The sequence below is a fragment of the Falco naumanni genome, chromosome 4, assembly GCF_017639655.2.
Source record: "Falco naumanni isolate bFalNau1 chromosome 4, bFalNau1.pat, whole genome shotgun sequence".
NCBI classification, from domain to species: Eukaryota; Metazoa; Chordata; class Aves; order Falconiformes; family Falconidae; genus Falco; species Falco naumanni.
In genome coordinates, this window is record NC_054057.1 from 13,713,866 (window position 1) to 13,733,451 (window position 19,586).

The 19,586-nt window shown below is 37.1% G+C and overlaps 1 protein-coding gene across 7 annotated transcripts in view; it reads left to right on the forward strand.

Annotated features, from left to right (window-relative positions):
- FAM126A (family with sequence similarity 126 member A) overlaps nucleotides 1–19,586 on the forward strand; it is a 49,946-nt gene that overhangs the window by 22,284 nt on the left and 8,076 nt on the right. For all 7 annotated transcript variants that reach the window (XM_040590263.1, XM_040590267.1, XM_040590270.1 and 4 more), the window contains 7 exons: nucleotides 3,990–4,169; nucleotides 7,072–7,152; nucleotides 7,565–7,680; nucleotides 8,015–8,110; nucleotides 12,713–12,829; nucleotides 13,576–13,663; nucleotides 14,150–14,309. In XM_040590263.1, coding sequence (XP_040446197.1) covers nucleotides 3,990–4,169; nucleotides 7,072–7,152; nucleotides 7,565–7,680; nucleotides 8,015–8,110; nucleotides 12,713–12,829; nucleotides 13,576–13,663; nucleotides 14,150–14,309 — 838 coding nt within the window. The remainder of the gene's footprint in view (nucleotides 1–3,989; nucleotides 4,170–7,071; nucleotides 7,153–7,564; nucleotides 7,681–8,014; nucleotides 8,111–12,712; nucleotides 12,830–13,575; nucleotides 13,664–14,149; nucleotides 14,310–19,586) is intronic.

Genomic DNA, 19,586 nt, shown 5'->3' on the forward strand with positions numbered 1-19,586 from the left:
AATACACGCACTATAAATACATGCATTTATACAGTGGATGTACCCTTGCTGAAATGATGGCAAAAAAACCCCTAACAAACCTGGGGGGCAGGGGGTGTAAGCTAGCTCTGAACCTGTGCCAGGAATGGTTCCATACCCTATGGCTGCACTTGTTTTGAAGTGTCCAGGTGAGTTTGGAACATACTGAGCTGCTTTTGATTGTGTGTCTAATTGCATTGTCTTGCTTTCTACTGTCCAGCAAATCTTGTGTGTATTATTTTAAAATTGTACCAAGTCCTTAATTCCTTTTCTGAAAAGACCCAGCTTAAGGAGCCTTTCCAAAGTTAGCGATGACGCGAGTCGTGGCCAGAGGATAAAGTGCTTTCAGTATATACATTTTTAGAGAGAATTCTGATAGAGAAATTCCCAGGTTGTCCAGAAAAGAAGAAATGTAATTTTACTTAGCTACTCAGAAAGGCATTCTGAGTCATTCCAGCTACTGAGTCAAGCCTGTCTGGTCTCCCGAATGCATATCAACATGTAAGTTAATCTGATGAGTCTTGCTGTTGATAGGCAATTTAACACTTTAATATATTCTTTGATTTCTTACTACTTCTGGCTATCACTAGGTTTTTCAGGGACCTTAGTAGCAGGGTGGTCAGGGCCCTGAAAATTCTACTTGGTGGTTGGGATAATTCTGGGGGCAAGGTATTGAAGATTTCCCTGTGAGACTTTGAATTGAAATGAAAATCCAGTGCTGACACTGAGTGTGGTCCTGCCTTGGGAGAACAGTCTTAAAATCTTTATTTGAACCGTTCTTTGAGTGCCTGTCACGTGGAAAGGGCTACCTGGAGCTTTCCATGTTATGAAAATACTTATAAACTAGCAGTTCAAAAGACAAGTAATTTCTTTCAACTGTTATTTGCAATCTGTTAGCTGCATTGTGTAATGACAACTTGTTTTACAGTGTAGGATGTGTGCTGTCCTTTATCTCATGTAAGTAATGCGAAGGGGAATGATTAATATGTAAACACTACAAATACTGCTGAAATTAAAAACAAACCACCCCATCTGTATACTTTTGAATACATGTACTTCTAATACAATATTTAACTGTACCTTACAACTGTGATTAATCTCATTTTGAGAGATGGATGTGTTCTTTTTTTAAGCATTTGAAAAGTGATCATGTGTATTTGCATCTGTGACTGCGTTTTCGTGCTGGTTCGTGTTTGCTTTTCATAAGGGTTTTCTGTTAACTTTTCCAAAAACTTAATAATCAATTTGTGAGCTAAAGGGACTACTTCTTTGCTATAGCAAAGAAATACCCAATTCATAGTAGCTTTCTTAATAGAGACTTTGTTAGTTACTTTTGGTGTTCCCTGGGCCACTGACAGATGAAAAATACAATTCATTACAAGGAGTATATTCAGTAGATGTGAAGATTTAAAGGACTTCTAATTGACTCAAGAATCCAACCATAAAAAAAAAATAAAAAATTGAGGTTTGCTTCTTCACAAATTCAATATTTGTTTTTGCTTTCTATCTAAAATACTATTGCTGTCCCTTTAGACAGTAGCAATGTAGGCATCTGCATTAGGAAATAGAAGGTGTTTGGATTGTCTAACACACTTGGATACAACTTGGAAGAGGGATCAAATTGCTTGGACTTTCTTCTGTTCCAGTTTTAAAAATTGTTTCAGTCTAGACATTTTTCAGAACAGTTTTGATGTGGCATTTTGAGGAAGAAAGTCTGGTTTTGTATTGGTTATGCATTTAAATGTGCGGATACAGAGCTGTCTCGACTGAGATAACGATGTGAATATGTATACCTGTCATAGCTATTTATGTGCCTTTTAAAGTTCAGACACGTAATTCTGAACTGATACTTCATTGAAGGAAGCGCACAAATTGTGTGAAATATGTAAGCTGAAGATGGAAAGGACTTGTGCTGGTAAAGTTTTCTAGAAGGATCTTTGATATTCTTGCTCTTAAAACTGATGACTAGTTTAGCTTGGCATGACTTTTTTTTTTTATTTTGCCTTTGCTGTAGATTTTTCACAGATGATTTTTCCAAAGAAAAGCTGTATCTGTCAGAAGTTAAAAATTATTCTTTTTTTTTTTTTGAATGGATTAGATTGTTCCAAATTACTACTAAGAAAGAACCAAAACATGCTAAGATCTTCTGGGTTGAGAAGTAACTTTGGTAGGTAAGAAAGGTTGATTCAGCTTTCTCTGTATTCAGGAAGAAAAACTTAAGAAAGCAAGCAGATTTTTTTCTAGCATGGCCTTCTGGGTGGTGGTGCCCCCTTTGCTGCAATAAAGGGAGGTAAATATAGAAGAATGGGTTTCTTACCTTTTTGAAAGCTTGCTCCATCAAAAACCTGAAGGTGTAACCTAGACAAATAGTACAAGAACAAGAGTGTTGTAATTAGAATGAAATGGGAAACATAATTTGCTTGTTACGAACAGTAAAGTATGTATCTATATTCCAGCTTGTAAGGATTTTCACAAAGGTATTGAATAACACTTTGCTTTCTGAACTGTAGTGGCAATTGTAATGATTATGGTATCTTTTGTCAGTGTGATCTCTAAAATGCATGTCTGGTCTGGGGGATTTTGTGCAGGAATACATTTCAGTGAAGGTTTAATACTATCCTGAACGTTCTTAGAGTCTTATTTCTGTGAATCATGTAGATGAACTGTTCAGAATTAAATCTTGGAGCTAAGAAACAAGGTAGCAAAACTAGTCCTTTAGGTAAGTTACATTTGAATCCTGTCTTTGAGATTTGCAATTGGAGAATGTCACATTTTATGTAATGCTTTTTTATATTCTAGCTGGAGCTGACAAAATTAATTCTAAATAACTGGAATCTTGGATTTTAATTTGTAAAGTTTGCTACTATAAAGCAATCAACTGCCTGGATTCTTTTTCAGGGAGTAGTTTCTTAAGTGATAGGATCCTCCTATTTGTTACTTGCAAATAAATGATTTAGAAGATTTAATTTAAAATCACATTTTCCCCTTCCCTCCCCCACTCCTTTTTTTTTTTTAGAAGAAATCCTTTTACAGTTCCAAACTTTTTCAGTAGTTTGCTGTGTTTGTTGCGAAAAAGTATTTTTGAGTATGTGCTTTTGAGTTTTGCTTGAGTTCAGTGTCCAGTTCCAGTTGGCTTTGAAGGTGCCTGCTGGTTTTGACAGTATTTTCCACTTGGCTTAGGAAATCTATGTAGGTGACAAAAAAAAAAGTAATTTTGTACATTGACATGATGGCTGACACTATGTTTCATCATCTAGCAGAGGTAGCACAAGAATGCACATTAAATCCAGAAACACAGTGCAAACTGATTAGCTTAATTGGTTTAAAGTCTTACTTTTTCTATGTATTACTTTCAGTTTGATATATTACCTCAATTTATATCAGCTTAACAAATTTGATTGTAAAAGTAGTCTTGAAGCTTCCCATTTCTGTCTCAAACCTATGAATATATCAGTTATCTAGAAGATTTTAATGATTGGAAAAGTAAACTAATTCTACTGTATACTAAGTTATTGTAATGCTTTGAATTTGGGTGTTTTGCAGCTGTTCTCACTTGGTGGGTAAAGGCTTCTGGCAATTTGTGTGTATACTCTTGGAGCTCTAGAATAGCAAGACCTTTTGTTCAGGTACTTTTCCTGTAGATTAAAAATATTGAGGGCATGGTATGAGGTGTGGTGATAACAAGTGTCCTCTGTTTATGCCTTTGAGGCTGGAGGAGGTGAGCAAAAAATGAGAGAAAGGAGCCATTGGAATTTTTTCTTCACACGGGATGGAAGCCTCTGCTTTTATCATCTGAAAGTATGTTATAAGGGATGAAAAGTAAGGTGACTTGGACTGTTATTCCATCAGTCACTCCCTAATAACTAAAATGTAACACTTACCAGTTTACAGTTTTGTCCAAATGATTGATCCACAGAAAGCTGCGGTCTCTTGTAATGTTCTATTCATTCACAATTGTAATTATATTTCAGCTTCTGGAGCCAGTCTGCCATCAGCTCTTTGAGTTTTATCGGAGTGGTGAGGAACAGTTGCTACGATTTACACTGCAGTTTCTACCGGAATTGATGTGGTGCTATCTTGCTGTCTCAGCCAGCAGAGATTTGCAGAGCAGTGGATGCATAGAAGCTCTTCTCCTAGGAGTTTATAACTTGGTTTGTATTCACACGTAATTACTCAGGCCTAAAAGTATTAAATGTGCTTTTGCGGGTACTATAGAATATTTTACTGGGGAATAATTGACAATTTTGTTTCAGAATTGAGGTGATTGAATATCTGAATTTTGACTCTTCAACTTAGTGTTCATGTTAAGAAATCTGCAACATGAACTTCTTTTATTTTGGTGAATATTTTCTCTGTTCTTTTTGTGGTTCCTGGAAAGTGTTAATGCACTAACGGCTGAAGGAGCCAAAGGAGTCATCTTTGTTTCTTTTGTTACTTAATTCTTGGTTTGGTGATTAAACGTACATTCTGCTTGAGAGCTTTTAGAGGCAATATTTTTGAGGTGTTTGCATGTATTTTCTGGGATATTCTGACTAGAAAACACAAAAGATCACTTTCAACAAATTCTTAGTACTTGACAGAGTACTAAGCTGAACAGATTGCTTAGCTTTGAGAAATTAAAGGTCTCTTTTCATTTGCAATAACCTTGACATTTTTTTTCATATTTTGTATTAAATGATACTGTTTGTTATGAAATCACTGCTTGAAGAACAGATTTATGAAGGAACCTTTAAGAGTACCATATTTTAGTTATACTTTTAGTCTTTCTATGGCTGTTCTAAAAAGCTTAGTTTTATGTCCATTGGGATTCTCTTCAGTGTAGTTTGTACATTCTTGATGTTTTAGAAAGGCCTTTCTGGAAGTGAAACGGCGATTGTCTTCTCTTCCCATTCTGAAAATCTGGAGAAGGCATCTCCCATCCTTCCTCTAAAAAGAATGTCAAGTGTCTTAAGCAACTGAAAACTTTTTTTTCACCAAGGAGTGTACTTAAAAGGACCTGAGCCCTTATATTCAACTCTTTAAGCAGAGTACAGCTTTCATGTGTTAGAATTCTGTGTGCTTAGTTGTATCTGAGAAGAAAAACATTCCTGGAAAACATTTGGTGTATCTTACGCCTTAAATCAGTTCACTCCTTTATTTCCATGATGAAGTCATCCAAAACGGTTGACAGCTGTGGCTATGATCACTGGTCATTCTCCTAGAAGAGATTACAGTTATGCCTGAAAACAGTCCAGTAATGTGTTCTTTTAGCTATGAACAGTTTCTTCAATTAGTAACGTAGCCATCCATCTCCAGCTGCTTGGGGTCATAAGAATTTTACAGCAAGCTTCTGTAGGAAGCTGTAGATCAATATGATTTTTGGAAACCTTTTTTCCCCACCTTTTGATTTAAGACACAATGACTGCTTATGATAAAGTAATGCATGTTACTGATACTGATTTCTTCCCCTCTGTTGTCATAAAATTTGTAGCTTAAACAATCGAGATGGTACTGTTCTTCAGTATACAGGGCTGAAAAAGTAGTAGGTGACCTGCTTAGATACTCATTTTCTCTTTAACCAGCTACTTTGTTTTCAAAATCAAGGGGAGGGATGTAGACTAACAGAAATAGTAAAATACTTCTGTAAATATGTATGATGGTGTCTTGGAACTTGAGGGAATTAAGATGTTCAACAGAATCCTTCAGTCTCTTACTGAAGGAAATTGAAAAACTAAGTATTGCCCAGAGTAATTTTAAATACCCTGTGTTGTTGGGGGGTATGCAATTATTGTGACTGAACTTGAGGTCATGAACCGGTTTGTTCTACCTTCAGCTTGAAGACATACAGTGGTAGTGCATGCAGTTGATATTTTTGGCTTTCCTGGCAGTAGGTACCAGCTTGTTCTAATATGCTTCAGATCTTGAAATGCATTCCTGAAAATTACTTGCAAATCTGATTAGAATGAAGAGTCAAAATACTGGTGTTTTTAGATTTTAAAAGTTTGGATGTAGCCAGATTTTCTTTCTTCCCTTATCCTCCCATATATTGCGGAAACTGTTTTCCGCATTGATGCAGAAGCAATATTGAAAAAAATACCAGTGGTTTATGTGGAGAGTGGAGGAGCTGTGTAACTTCAGACAAAACAGCTCTGTATGCCTTTTTGATGCTTCTCAGTCTTCCTTTACCACTTCCTATTCTACTTGAAGAAATGACTTTTAATAATTACTATGTGAAGTTAGTCCTTCAGCCTTCCAAGGCATGGATGTGAAGAGGCACTGAAGCTCTTTTCTGATTTCTACCTCTGGATGTATGAAATCTGCTGAAATTTGGGGAGGAGCAGGGGAAGTACTTTGTGTGTGTGTGTGGTGTTGGTTATCAGTCAGGTATGCTTTGGAACTTCTGAAGCTTTTTATCTGAAGCACTTCAGTGCTCTTCTGTGATACATACGCACATCTTTTTTTTTGCCTTGCCCATTAGTCTTCCATTAACTTACAGGAGTGAGAATTCTACCAGCATACTGCTGCGGTGGTATCTTGCAGGAAAGTAGCTTCTCTAAAAGCTCTGCATCCGTGCTTCTTTTAACTCTCTGTATGGAATTATCAGACTTGGGCTTTTGCAAATACTATGATGTCTGTTACTATCAAACCATTTGAAGCTGCAGTCGTTCCAGAGCTGTAATATTTCCAAAACAAATTACTTGTAGAGTCATTACTTGATGGGTAAATAGTTTTCAGAACAGGATTAGTGTGTTAACCTTCACAATTAGCAAATAGTATATAATTAAAAAAAGAAAACACTGTTTAAACATATTGAGGTTTTCAGTTAGTGTTTTTAAGGTGGGCTGTGTATACAAATACGTGTGCCCTTTGTTAAGTCATTTGACTAGTTTTCAGAAACAAAGCAAATGCACCGTGATAAAAGGCAAACACAGAGGTAATTTCTAGCTTGTGGCTCAGATTGTTATATTGTCCCTGTAATAATTTGTTGGCTTGCTTTATCCATTCACCCCCACATTTTTGAATGTCTGGTTTCTGTGGTACAGTGTAACCATTGGTATCTTTTGTCTTTCTCAGGAGATAGTTGACAAAGAGGGTCATAGCAAAGTGCTGAGTTTCACAATTCCATCTTTGTCCAAACCTTCAGTCTATCATGAAGTAAGTGACATCTACAGTGTAAAGTTGTTACTGCTCAAGAAAGGCAATATGCTTTGGAGACTTGTTTGTTAAGAATAAAAATGAAAAGTAGTTTTAATGTGTTGCATGATGACATAGGAATATATTTCTCAGTCTTCTGAGTACTACTAACTGGTCTCTGAGGCCTCTTCAGGACTGAATAGTCATAACTTTATAATATCCTTGCACCAGCTATATCTTTTTTTTTTTCTTTTCTGAAGCCATATATCTGGTGTAAAATAACTTCTCAAATCGAAGACAGCTAAGCAGTCAGATAACCTTAAGCCTGCTGAAAATTTCTGTACAAATACGGTGATGCTAGCGTTGTCTATTTTCATTTGCATCGGAGCAAGACTTCAGGTGAACAGGTTCTGAATGGCCTTTTTTCCTTTAGCCTTCCAGCATTGGCTCCATGGCTCTCACTGAAGGAGCTTTATCGCAGCATGGTTTGTCCAGGGTTGTGTACAGTGGACCTCATCCTCAGAGGGAGATGTTAACAGCACAGAACAGGTGACATTGTGTAATAAGATTTTGTTTGAGAATCACTGATGAATGTTAAATTCTTATAATTTTTAATATAGTTACAGACTGCAGGTGGATGTGAGTGTATGCTGTGTTTTGTGGGTTTTTTTTTTGTTTTTAAATGTGTAAATGTAGATGCAGAAAGACTAGCCATCCATATTATTAATGAAGAGGAAAAGCTTACAGAACCCAACTACTCAGTTGTCAATTTTATTGAAACAAAATACTAAATCAGTTCAAATAACTCTTGCAAATTTCTGTGTAAATGTCTTTTCAAAAACAAAATTGGTAACGTAATTCTAATGTTTCTTGTAAAACCCAGGTTTGAAGTGCTGACTTTCCTTCTGCTCTGTTACAATGCTGCCTTAAGCTACATGCCTGCAGTTTCTCTACAGTCGTTGTGTCAGATTTGTTCAAGGTAATTTCTGTAGGTTATTTACACTTAAAATGGCATTTTCAACTTGAAATGCAATCAGTTTGAACTTTTCTTTTTAAAAGCTTCAGGTTCCCAAATTATTCTCGTAAGCTTGACTACTTTTCATAAGTATTTACAGCTCCCTTATTTGCTTTTCAGGTATCTCTTCCATAACTTTGGCTGAGGTCTCAAAATGGGTAGGCAGTGACCTGGCGTATATACAGTGCTGTTAAGCGGAGAAATCAGATCGGGGGACCTGTTTGTTTTTTAATCAAAGTAGTTGTAGGTGTCTTAACTAAATAGAATTAGAAATGTCTTCTAAAATCTCAGTAAATTTTGCACTGCAAGCTTATTAAATGTATTTAAATGCTGTGCAAGTTAAAATTTTCTTGAAATTATAGTAGATCTTGTACATCCATTCTTACAGATACTTTGGGTATTTCCAACATCTGCTGTTACTTCAAAAACGAAACTAAAAAAAACCCAAACCCAAAACACGCATAAGCTTTTATTAGTGTCTATTTTTGATCCATTTCTTTTTTGAAAGGGGAAGAACTGGTTGTAAATGTGTCTATCTCTAGACTTTTTTGAAAGTAGACTTTGGGTTAAGGAAAAAATCAGAATGCTCTTGTTAACCCAGGAAACCTGAGAGAGACCTACAAGTCAACTACAGTAATTTACTAGTCAGAGTTCCAAGATTCCTCACACAAACAAGCATCTGTGGTAATAGATGACTGTAAGATCCTTTCTCCAGAGGAGGAGAACGAGCATTGGAGCACTAGGCAGTATTTACAAGAGTCTTTACAAGATCTTTGATAGATATGCTGGTCTAAAACTGAAGGTGGAACATATTTAGAAGCTAAGGATTGTGGACAGGAGACTGACGTTGCTTATTTTGGTTGATAAGATTTTGCTTGTATTTGGGATAAATATTTTTTTAAGAGGCCACCAAAAAACCCCAAGCAAATTACAAGCAGATGCAAGCAAGTCTTCCTACTTCAATATGTTGAATGTTTGGATACCACATTATTTGAATCTATACAATTCAAATTTTGTCTTAGTTCTTAATTGCCTATTAGCTTTGGCATCCATGTTTCATTGCTTACTGGAAATCTTGCCCTGACAGCATTTTAGGGATTCAAGGGAATATGTGTCAGAAGACCAGACCATCTTTCAGTATCCTGTTTGGATGTGGTGCTGACAAAATTCCCAGAAGAATCTCTAGAATAACTCCTTTAATTAGTTTGGGCAGTGTTGAATTTAGGCTTGTTTTGGAAGGTCTATGTGAAAGCAATCTACAATGAATGTGTTTTCTTCTAGTAAGTCTTAATTCAATTTTTATGACTTCTAAAGAAGCAGAAGCTTCTAGTACTACTTACTTACAAACATGAACTGTAAATGTGACAGTCTCAAGTGCTTGTCTCAAGTGTTGTAAACCCTGATTTTTTTTACATTTGGGCATCTTCAGTTACTAAGTCTCTTCTCACAAGGCTAATAACTTTGATGTAAAACAAAGCAGTTCTGCTGATGTTCTAGCCTTTTAGAGGAAGTAACATGGACTAGGGTAAAGGCTTCTTAAAACTAATCAGTATGGGCATTAATTAAGTGTCGCTGTTAAGGTCTTCTCTATATAACTGTGTTAACTGATCACATTCCTACTGAGAGTTCACGATTTTAAAAAAAAATACTTACTGTATTCCTATACAGTAGTATCTAGTAAATGCTTAAACATATATATTAGCATAAAATTGACCTGGTTAGATGGGTTTTATGTAAACTAGGATTTTTGTTTAAACTGGACACTTGCTGCTGCTGCACCACCCACAGGCTTTATATACAAGACTGGAATGCTTATTAGTGGATTATGTGTCATCTTTGAGCAAAACCATTAGTAGAAGTTACGGACTATCTGGAACTGAAGTGTTGCCCAAGTTGCATAATAAAACTTCTTGTGGGGAATAAAGAGGGGGAAAATAGGATGTAAATTTTGTGGGGGAGTTATGCAACTTAGTTTCAGTAACTGGCTCTTGTGGTTTAGAACTAGGTAGGACTCAGAAAAACAGCTTTCATGCTTTAACTTTTACCATGTATGAACAAAGTGAAATATGAGAGGATGGACTTGTTTGGTTCCAGCATCTTCAGCATAGTTAACGGAAGAGTCAATTTGATTCACTTAACTGGAAGTAAGGTTTTTGTTTTAGCTAGCTGTGTATATATTTTACAGGTGAACTCTGTATTTTAAGAGAAATTTATTTGCATTCTGGTTTCTAAAAATCTAGAGTTTTAAGCAATTTGAATAGTGAGACGCAAATCACAATGCAATCTGAAGTAATACAGTCCTATCAATAAAATCAGAGTTAGAATCTGAATGAATAAGCAGGCAGTACTTAAATAGTCTGTGCTTCTTGCCAACAACAATATCAAATTTAGGAGAAAACTTGCAGTTGGCTAACAATTAACGTTTGGCTACTTTTGAAAATCAAAATTCAAAACTAAGCAAAATATAAATTCTTTTTTTAGAAATATGATTTTGAGTTGTTGAATTCAGTCACTTAAATCTTGGTTTAGGCCAGTCTGAGAAGGTTGTATTTAGGGTTGCAGATTTCAGTGAGAATTATGACTAAATACTGATGCTCAGAGCAGCAGCTGAGCAGTTCTATGAAGTGGCAGCACAAGCCTAGGCTTTATGGAATACCAGAGGAGTGCATAGAGGGGGGGTATCTTATACCTACCTATAGGTATCTTAACCTGTGTCGGGGTGATATCCTACATCAGTACAGACTGAAGGATGAATGGATTGAGAGCAGCCCTGTGGAGAAGGGCTTGGGGGTGCAGTGCAATGTGTACTTACAGCCCGGAAAGCTGATTGTATCCTAGATTGCGTAAAGTAAGTGTGGCCAGCAGGCTGGGAGGGGGAGAATCACCTCCCTACTCATCTCTTGTGAGACCGCACCTGGAGTACTGCATCCAGTTCTGAGGTCCCCAGTAAAAGACAGACATGGACCTGTTCTGTGGACCTCCGGGTCCAGCAGAGCGCCTCAAAAACAATCGGTCATGGGGCTGGAACATTGCTGCTGTAAAGACAGGCTGAGAGTGTTGGGGTGGTTCAGCCTGGAGGAGAGAAGGTTCCAGGGAGGCCTTATTGCAGCCCTTCAATGTAAGGGAAGCTTACAAAAAAATGAGAGGGGCTTTTTAGCAGGACCTGTAGTGACAGGACAAGGGGCAACAGTTGTAAACTGAAAGGGAGTTGATTTAGATTGGACATGAGGAAGAAGTTTTTTTACAATGAGAGTGGTGAGGTACTGGAGCAGGTTGTCCAGAGATGATGTGGATGCCACATCTTTGGAGTTGTTCAAGGTCAGGTTGGACAAGGCTTTGAACAACCTCATCTAGTGGGAGATGTCCCTGCCCATGGCAGGTGGGGTAGAAATTGTTGGTCTTTAAAGGTCCCTTCCAACCCAAACCGTTCTATGAATCTTCCTTTATAAACATCTCAATGTTTTTGTTTCTTTGCATGTTCTCACTAGTGTGGCTTCCTGTCTTTCCTGATGAAGTGTATAAAATCTTTTTTTGTTGTTGTTTTTATTTGGAGATACGGTGATAATGGTGTGAAGAGTCACATTTAGATCATAGTGGGTATGAAGTGTATACTGGGAGAGTTGCTGAACCATAGAGAACTTAGGGGTGCTGTCTGCTTTTTTGAGTGAGGTGTTTGGGTTTTTTAGTAGCCAAAGAGTTGTGGGATAAAGGAGAGGGGAAAAAAGTGCAGTAGGTTAGTGGTAAAGTTAGTATTAATATAACAAAGCTCCTGAGATCTCTATTAATTTGATGTAATTTGAAAGGTACTACAATACAATCTTAACTCAATATTTTTTTCATGGAAAAAAGTAGATTTAAGAGATTTAAGTAGATTACAAACTTTCTGCTGTTGAAGCTGAAGAATTGAAGCTTTTTGAGACTAAACCTTCTAGTGTCTGCTTTGAAGAATGAAATACTTTGATTAATGTCATTAAAGGTCATTCCAGAAGTCCAGTAATAGCCAATTAATTGAATATTTAACTACCCAATATCTTTGATTTAAAAAATGTTTTAACTGCAGAACCTGATGTGAAATTTAGTTCAGAATTAAATTCTAAAGCTGACTTTTACTTGATTTTAAAATAATTTGATGAATGTGACATTTCTAGTCTCCTTCTTTGACAACTTGTGTGTAGCTTCCATATTATGTGCAATGACGCTTATGTTTGTCTCTAATATCAATGGTTGCTATGCTGCTTTGTTTAAATGCTATTAACTTATTTTTCACTTGTTTTGCAGCAAATGTGTGGGTTCAGAATGGATTTCACTGGCAGTTTTCTTTCACGTTGCATTGTAGTATAAATGTAACAGGAGTGATTTGGACGTTTCTGTTTGAAGGATTTGAACTGTGCCGGCAGAGGGCAAGCCCTTCTTCCATACTGAGACAGTCTGCTTCAGCACAGGGTTGTTGATGGGTACCTTCCTTTGGGTCTAGTATAATTAAAATGCATACTAAACACCTAGCTTTGTAGTGTTCTATAGAAAGGTGTAGATTATTTGCTAATGACAAATATATGATTTCTTTAGAATTTGTGTCTGTGGATATCCTCGCCAACAAGTGAGAAAGTACAAGGGAGTCAACAGTAGGATTCCAGTTTCATCTGAATTCATGGTGCAAATGCTGACAGGGATTTATTATGCCTTGTAAGTTTCATGGTTTTTTTTTAATATGTATACAAAATAAAGAAATGTCAGCTTAATTTCTACACTTGTTTCAGCATACTAGTTTTTAAACATTTTGTTTTCTAGTGGACAGATGCTGTGTCTAGCAGTAGGTTCCTCAGGAAGAGAAAATAATTCTCCAGCTAGGTGGCTGAAGTTACCCATGTCATATTGGGGAGTGAGGGCTAGAATAGCACTTAATAGGTGTAACTGCTGATGTGAAAAAATCTTTTTAAAAATCCTTTTCTAACTGTTGTCTGCTGTCTGCATTTTTGCATGCTTAAGTTTGACATCAGTCTAGTTGAGGAAAAAAGTGGGTTTTTTTCAGTGAAACACTGATGTCATCTATTCTTTAATAGTCATGTGTATGAAGCTGCCTCATTAACTGAAGTAATTAGAGACTAGTAACACAGGAATACTGAAAAGGTGGAGGAATATTAAAACAATCCTGTTTGAATTTCAGAATATTTCATGACTAGCTGATAAGTACCTAATTACATAATTTGTAAACTGCTCAGGGTGGCCAATGAAAATAAAACTTCGTATCCGTAGATGCTACTCCAGAACAAATTATCTAAATAAGCAGGCTTACTGCTACAGAACACAAATAGTTCAACTTCTTTAAATGGAGCTCTCAAGGAACGCTACATCAGTGAAGGTTATGTGACCCAAGAAGGTTCATCTATTGATATAGATGCTTATCATTATGTATATATTTACCTTTGTAGTTATAATGGAGAATGGGATCTGGCTCGTAAAGCTATGGATGACATTTTGTATAGAGCACAGCTGGAGCTGTATCCAGAACCTCTGCTGGTAGGTATTGTATTTCAACATCTTTTTAAGTAGAATTTTTAGTCTAGGAAAGCCTTCCTGTGAACACTTCTGATGGAACATTACACCAGGAACCCAAATCCCACAAGGTCTGTGTGGCTGTGCTCGTGTGAATAGCTACATCTGTAAGTATATGCACACGCACAGGTATTTTCAGTGTACTTAGTTATATTGTCATCTTCCCTGGTGAACAAGCTATTGTCATTTGAACACTTTTACATTTTAAAAGCTTAGATGATGGCGCAGAAGCACTCTGAAGTAATAGCCACATCTTTAAACTGCAAACTACGTCTTAAAAAGTAGCAAGTATTACTTCTGAGAGATAAATGCAAACAGCATTCTTTACAATTTCTGCAAAAAGCCAGTGTGCTTTTTTGACCTTAAACTGGGAATAAGAATCCTCTGACAGAATTCTTCTAAAACTTGGATCATCATGTTAAGAGTTTAACTGCATCTTTTCTGTTCTAGGTTGCTAATGCAATAAAAGCTTCACTGCCTCAGGGTGCTATGAAATCTAGTAAAGAAGGTACAAGATGCATTCAGGTTGAAATTACACCTACTTCATCCAGAATATCCAGAAATGCTGTGACTAGCATGTCTATCAGAGGGCATAGGTGGAAAAGGCATGGTAAGAAACACATTTTGTAATGAATTCTCAACTTTTTACATGTGTTTAAAATAATACTGAAAATTTTGTTATTGCACATCTTCATTGCTAGTAAGCAAGCAGCATTTTGGAGGTTTTCTGTTTTTTTGACTGGTGAATGGGAATCTTAATGCAGTTTGGATGAAATATATTCTCTATTTCCTTAATCATGCTTAAAAAAAACCAAACCAAAAAACTTGTTAAAGGGAGCTGGACAAAGTTATTTGCTCTTTTAAAGAGGCCAGTGTTCCTGGTTTCTTTTGGAAAGTGGTTTATAGCACCTGAAGCAAAGCAAGTATTTAACTGCAGAACTTCATCTGTTTTAAATTAATTAAATAAAAATCAGGTTTAAGGACAGAGGGATAAATTATTAAGTTCTGGTGCTGTGGTTTAACTCTGGCTTGCAAGTAAGCACCACACAGCCACCTACTCACTCCCCTGCAGTAAGATGGCGGGAGGATTGAAAGAGCAGAAGTGAGAAAAATAATGGGTTGAGATAGGCAATTAGCCAGACGAAGCAAAAGCTACAGAGGCAAGCAATGCAAAATAAGGAATTCGTTCACTTCCCATCGGCAGGCAGGTGTTCAGTCATCTCCAGGAAAGCAGGGCTCCATCATTCATGACAGTTACTTGGGAAGACAGATGCCATCGCTCTGAATGTCCCCCCACTTCCTCCTTCCCCCAGCTTTATATACCGAGCATGACATCATATGGTATGGGATATCCCTTTGGTGAGTTGGGGTTAGCTGTCCCGGCCATGTCCCCTCCCACCTTCTTGTGCATCCCCAGCCTGCTCACTGCCAGATGGTATGAGAAGCAGAAAAGGCCTTGGCTGTATGTAAGCACTGCTCAGCATTAAGAAAAACATCCCTGAATTATCAACACTGTTTTCAGCACAACTCCAAAGCATAGCCCCATACAAGCTACTAGGAAGAAAATTAACTCTATCCCAGCTAAAGTTGGCACATTTGGGCAAACTAATATAAAGGCTTCCATAAAGTAAAGCACAGATCTGGGCTGAGAAGTAGAAAAAATGGTGCTGAACATATTGCAAAAGGAGAAGCATTCTTCTACCATCCTCAGATGAGGGAAGAGTAGCTGGACCAGCAATCAAAATTGGCAATGGCTTATTCTGCTGGGCTTGTAATTCTGATGACAGGCTAAGCAAGTGAGTGTAGATAAGAATGCTCTTTTAGTAGGTTCAGTAAAGATTTTGAAGTAGTATCAAAAATTTCTGTATGATGTGTACTCTATGAGCTTTTGTAGTATATGGACAGTTTGGTCAGGAAAAAAAAATTGCCAAGTTACTTGTCATAAAGGATTGAGAGGTAATGCAGCTAAGTGTTGAAATATAAATATGCTGGTGGAAGATGACTTAAAAATTACTGCTCAGAAAGCCCTATCTTTATGGTACACATTGGTGGTATTAGTACCAATAGTAAGCTGCCAGAGGGGGTGAGGGGCAAAGAAGGGTGAAATGACCAAACTTCAGTTGATCAAAAACTGCTTAAAACCCTCAAAGCTGAGGAGCAAATCTTTACTGTCTTTACCTTGAGCGAGGTCCAGTAGCAATTCATAACTGAAATGTCAAGACTGCTAAGAACCATTTTAGTTTATTATTTATTTCCCTTTCTTCAGGCTTACAGTTCTTAAGCAGGGATTATTGACCAGGTGCAAGAAAACTGTATGATAGCTCAGCTTTATAAATAGACAGATGCCCTCTGAAGCTTGGCAATTTTGTTAGCTATTACTTTTAGTAGTTCTGATGCTTGTTCAGTTGAGGTGGTGCAGGGGAACGCACATAGGGATACTGAGTGCTAGTTCATTCGGTGGAATTGGAAGGGTATTAAAATGAACGTTCCCTTTGGCTTTGTGTTTACACAAAAAATCAAATAAAAATGTTACAGAATCAGTATTTGAACCATCCTTATAAGAATGCAGATTTTTCAGCAAATACAGAGATCCAGAAGTTTGTACAGTTGCCTTCTTGCAGGGGTGATGCTTAGTGAAGTTCAAGGAAAAATGGGTGGGACAAGTGTGCCCTGCAGCTGATAACAGTAAGGTGAAAGGGAAATGAGAATAAGACTCACAGAAATGGGAAGGAATGCTGTGTTTTATGGGAGTCTCATAAAGCAGGAAAAGTTGAGAGAAACAGTGGTAATCTAGTTAGTATGACCCAAGTGAGGAGCAGTCAGCATTTAGGGATAAAGACTAAGAACTTTTTACAAAAAAGCTCTTGTCAACATTTTATGGGGGTTATTGGGAAAACTTCAAATTTGCCTTGATGGTACAGGATTTAATGAAGAGGAAGAAAATCACTTAGGGTAGGGTGGGTGTGGAGGAGAACTTGTCTAGCAGGTTGTGGGAGTAGTTGTAAATTTGAAGACAGTGTAAACATGAAGTTAGTTTAAAGGTCAAAACTGAGTCTATGGTATCTTTGACTGTCCGATTGTTTTAAATGGTATATGATCCATGCATATATGACTTCAGCTGATCTCAAATTTTCATTATAAAACACTAAGAAAATGGTTGTTTGTGACTTAAAGGTTTGTTTTTTTTAAAGTCAGAGTGGGTAGTTGCCTGATTTCAAAATTCCTAAGAGTGTAATTTGGTTTCCCACAATTCCCGATGAAAGAAAGATACAGAATAGATCCTCAGGGTCAGCATGCAGAAAGAATAACAAGGCTTGTGCTTAAGATGCTTGTTTGAATTAAATTAAAGACTGAATTGGCAGAAATCAGATGACAAACCTGGTACCTCCTGACCATTATTCTTTCCCCCACAGTGTAAAAGGGGAAAAAATATATTCAGCGGTTTTATTTTTGTGCTTCAGTATAACAAAAATGAGCTGTACAAATGGATTAGGAAGCTAGAGGAGACAGTTGAGAGATACTTTGGCCTCATACATTACGTAGACCAGAAGACCTGATGAAGCAAAGCATCCCTTGGGGGAAGCAAGGGCAGCAATTTTCAGTCACTAGCTATTTGAGTAAAAGAGTTACAGCCAATCACATTTCCAGCTGAGAAGCATGGGCTTTATTTTTTTATCTCTTAAAAAATTCAGTTTACTCTAAAAGTTTTCAGACATTGTATCTTGCTAGCCTTTGCTAGAACTCTAGATTGGAGTCAGTTTTGAAAAAAAGTAGACTTAGCATTTCATCTTACTGTGATACTCAACCCTGCAACTTACCCATTAAACCTGTTACTTAAAAGGACTTTTTAAAAAATCAAATTTCTATTGTGAATTTGAACTTCTAAGGTAAATACTTTGGAGGTACTAAAGGTGAAGGTCATTTGCAGAATGGATCCATCTAATCATAAATGGATAGTATTTACAGAGTCAATTGAACTAGCCATCACTTGTCAAAAATTATTTAGCTCTGTTTAATTGGATTGCATATAATCATAAAGCCTAAAGAAAAGGAGCATTAGCTCCTCTGTCTAGCAATAGTTTTTTTAGTATTCATGTTTTAAAAACAAACAGTGAGTGGCATCTTTGTTTCCATTCGTAAATAGAGGAAAACCAGAAAAATCATACAGTGTGTAAGGGAAATAAACAACTGTTCATTTAAGCGTTTATGGAAGCTAGGAAAAAAATAAAGCAAGCCCTAGCAACACTTTCCTTGCTAATGTAAAATCTGCTAAGCTGTCCTATAAAAAAAAAGGGTTGCTCAGGAAAAAACTCCTGTATGTAGAGGGAATGCATGTTAGAGAGATAATGTAATGTAACAGACTGAGGAAGAAGAGATAAGTAGATGTCGATAAGATACAACATAACACAAAACTAAAGGCATCAGCTAGAGGTGAAAGACAAGATGTTGGGGGTTTTTACCATTGCAGAAATTGGTTTTCATGTGGTACAAAAGGTTTAGAAATCCTTAGAAGTCTTTGAATCTCTGTAGAGAGAATTTTCTTACTTTTTTTGAAACAGTATTAATTCCTGAAAGAGTTAGAACTCTTAGGAATCTAGAGTGAATGTTAATTTTGGGATATAAGCTTGATGCTTTTGTGAATAATTCAAAATGTAACATTGTTGTGCAGGAAGTGCAGCTTGAGCTTGTGGTGGTTAAAATTGAATTACAATCCAACGGATGCAATCTGAGGTAAACGATGTGGGCAACTGTAAGAGTAAGGTAGACTATGATTGAAATATTTTTAAAACTAATTTTTAGCAGCAAGTAACCATGAAATGCATTTTATCAATTTATTGGCTGTACTACTCAAGGCAGTCAGAAACATGTCTCCAAATGCATTTTCCTTCATATGCTATGGGCATATTTGTGATACCTTTCAAACGGACATACTTACTCAGTTTTGTCTCTACACTGTTTAGCAGCGTACTTTTTCTCTTTTGCTGCATTGCCTTGTGTGCTGAGTATTAATATCCCTTTCTCAAAGGGTAGAACCCCTCCAGAGCTGTCCAGATTGAAGCAGTATTTTCTTTAAAACCAAGCACTATAAAGCTAAAGGTTTGTTTTATGTGGTTTTAAAATTTTTAAAGTAAGGAGGGGATGCTACTATGAAGGATATGGGTTGTGTAGTCTTATCCCTGCCACAAGACTGTAGGTGCTACAGTAGGCAGTGTTAACAGGAGTTGAGATACCAGTATCCCATTTTTTGGTTAATCTTCTCCTGTAGCTCAATGTTAAACTTTGAGAAAGGTATATTCCCTTTCATTAAAAACAGTTAATAGCATTTAACTAAAAGATCAGTCATAACTATGTTGAGTAAAATATGGTTTTCGGGTTTTTTCCCAGTTCATTGTGGTAATGGGTACACAGCTGTGGGAATGCAGCAATGATGGGTAAAGTGCTGATAATACATTTAGAAATGCACACTACCAAACAACAATAACCATGTAGCGCTGTTATACAAAACCTGTAAGAAAAAAAATTCTTCCTCTCTCCTCTGATTTCTGCTGTCTACTCTGAGTCTCCTTTCCTTGGAGCTGGATGCTGCTGACCAGTGCTTCTCTGCCGCTGGTGGGGAAGGGACAGACAGTAAGCTCTGTTCTGCCCTCTCCTCTTTCGTGTCCTGGCTCTAACCGAAGTTTATAGCAGAATCAATTTGTTCACATGGAGATCAGTGGCTCCTGGGAAAAAGTTCTGCTGAAATAAGGTGCCTGGAGCTGCACTGATGGAGTAGCAGGAAGGAGTTTGGAGATTGCCGTAGAGAGGCACGGATACCTCACCCTAGTAAAATCAGAGCAATGAGGCCACTCAGAGTGGTGATCTTCGCTCCTCACTAACCTTTCTGCTC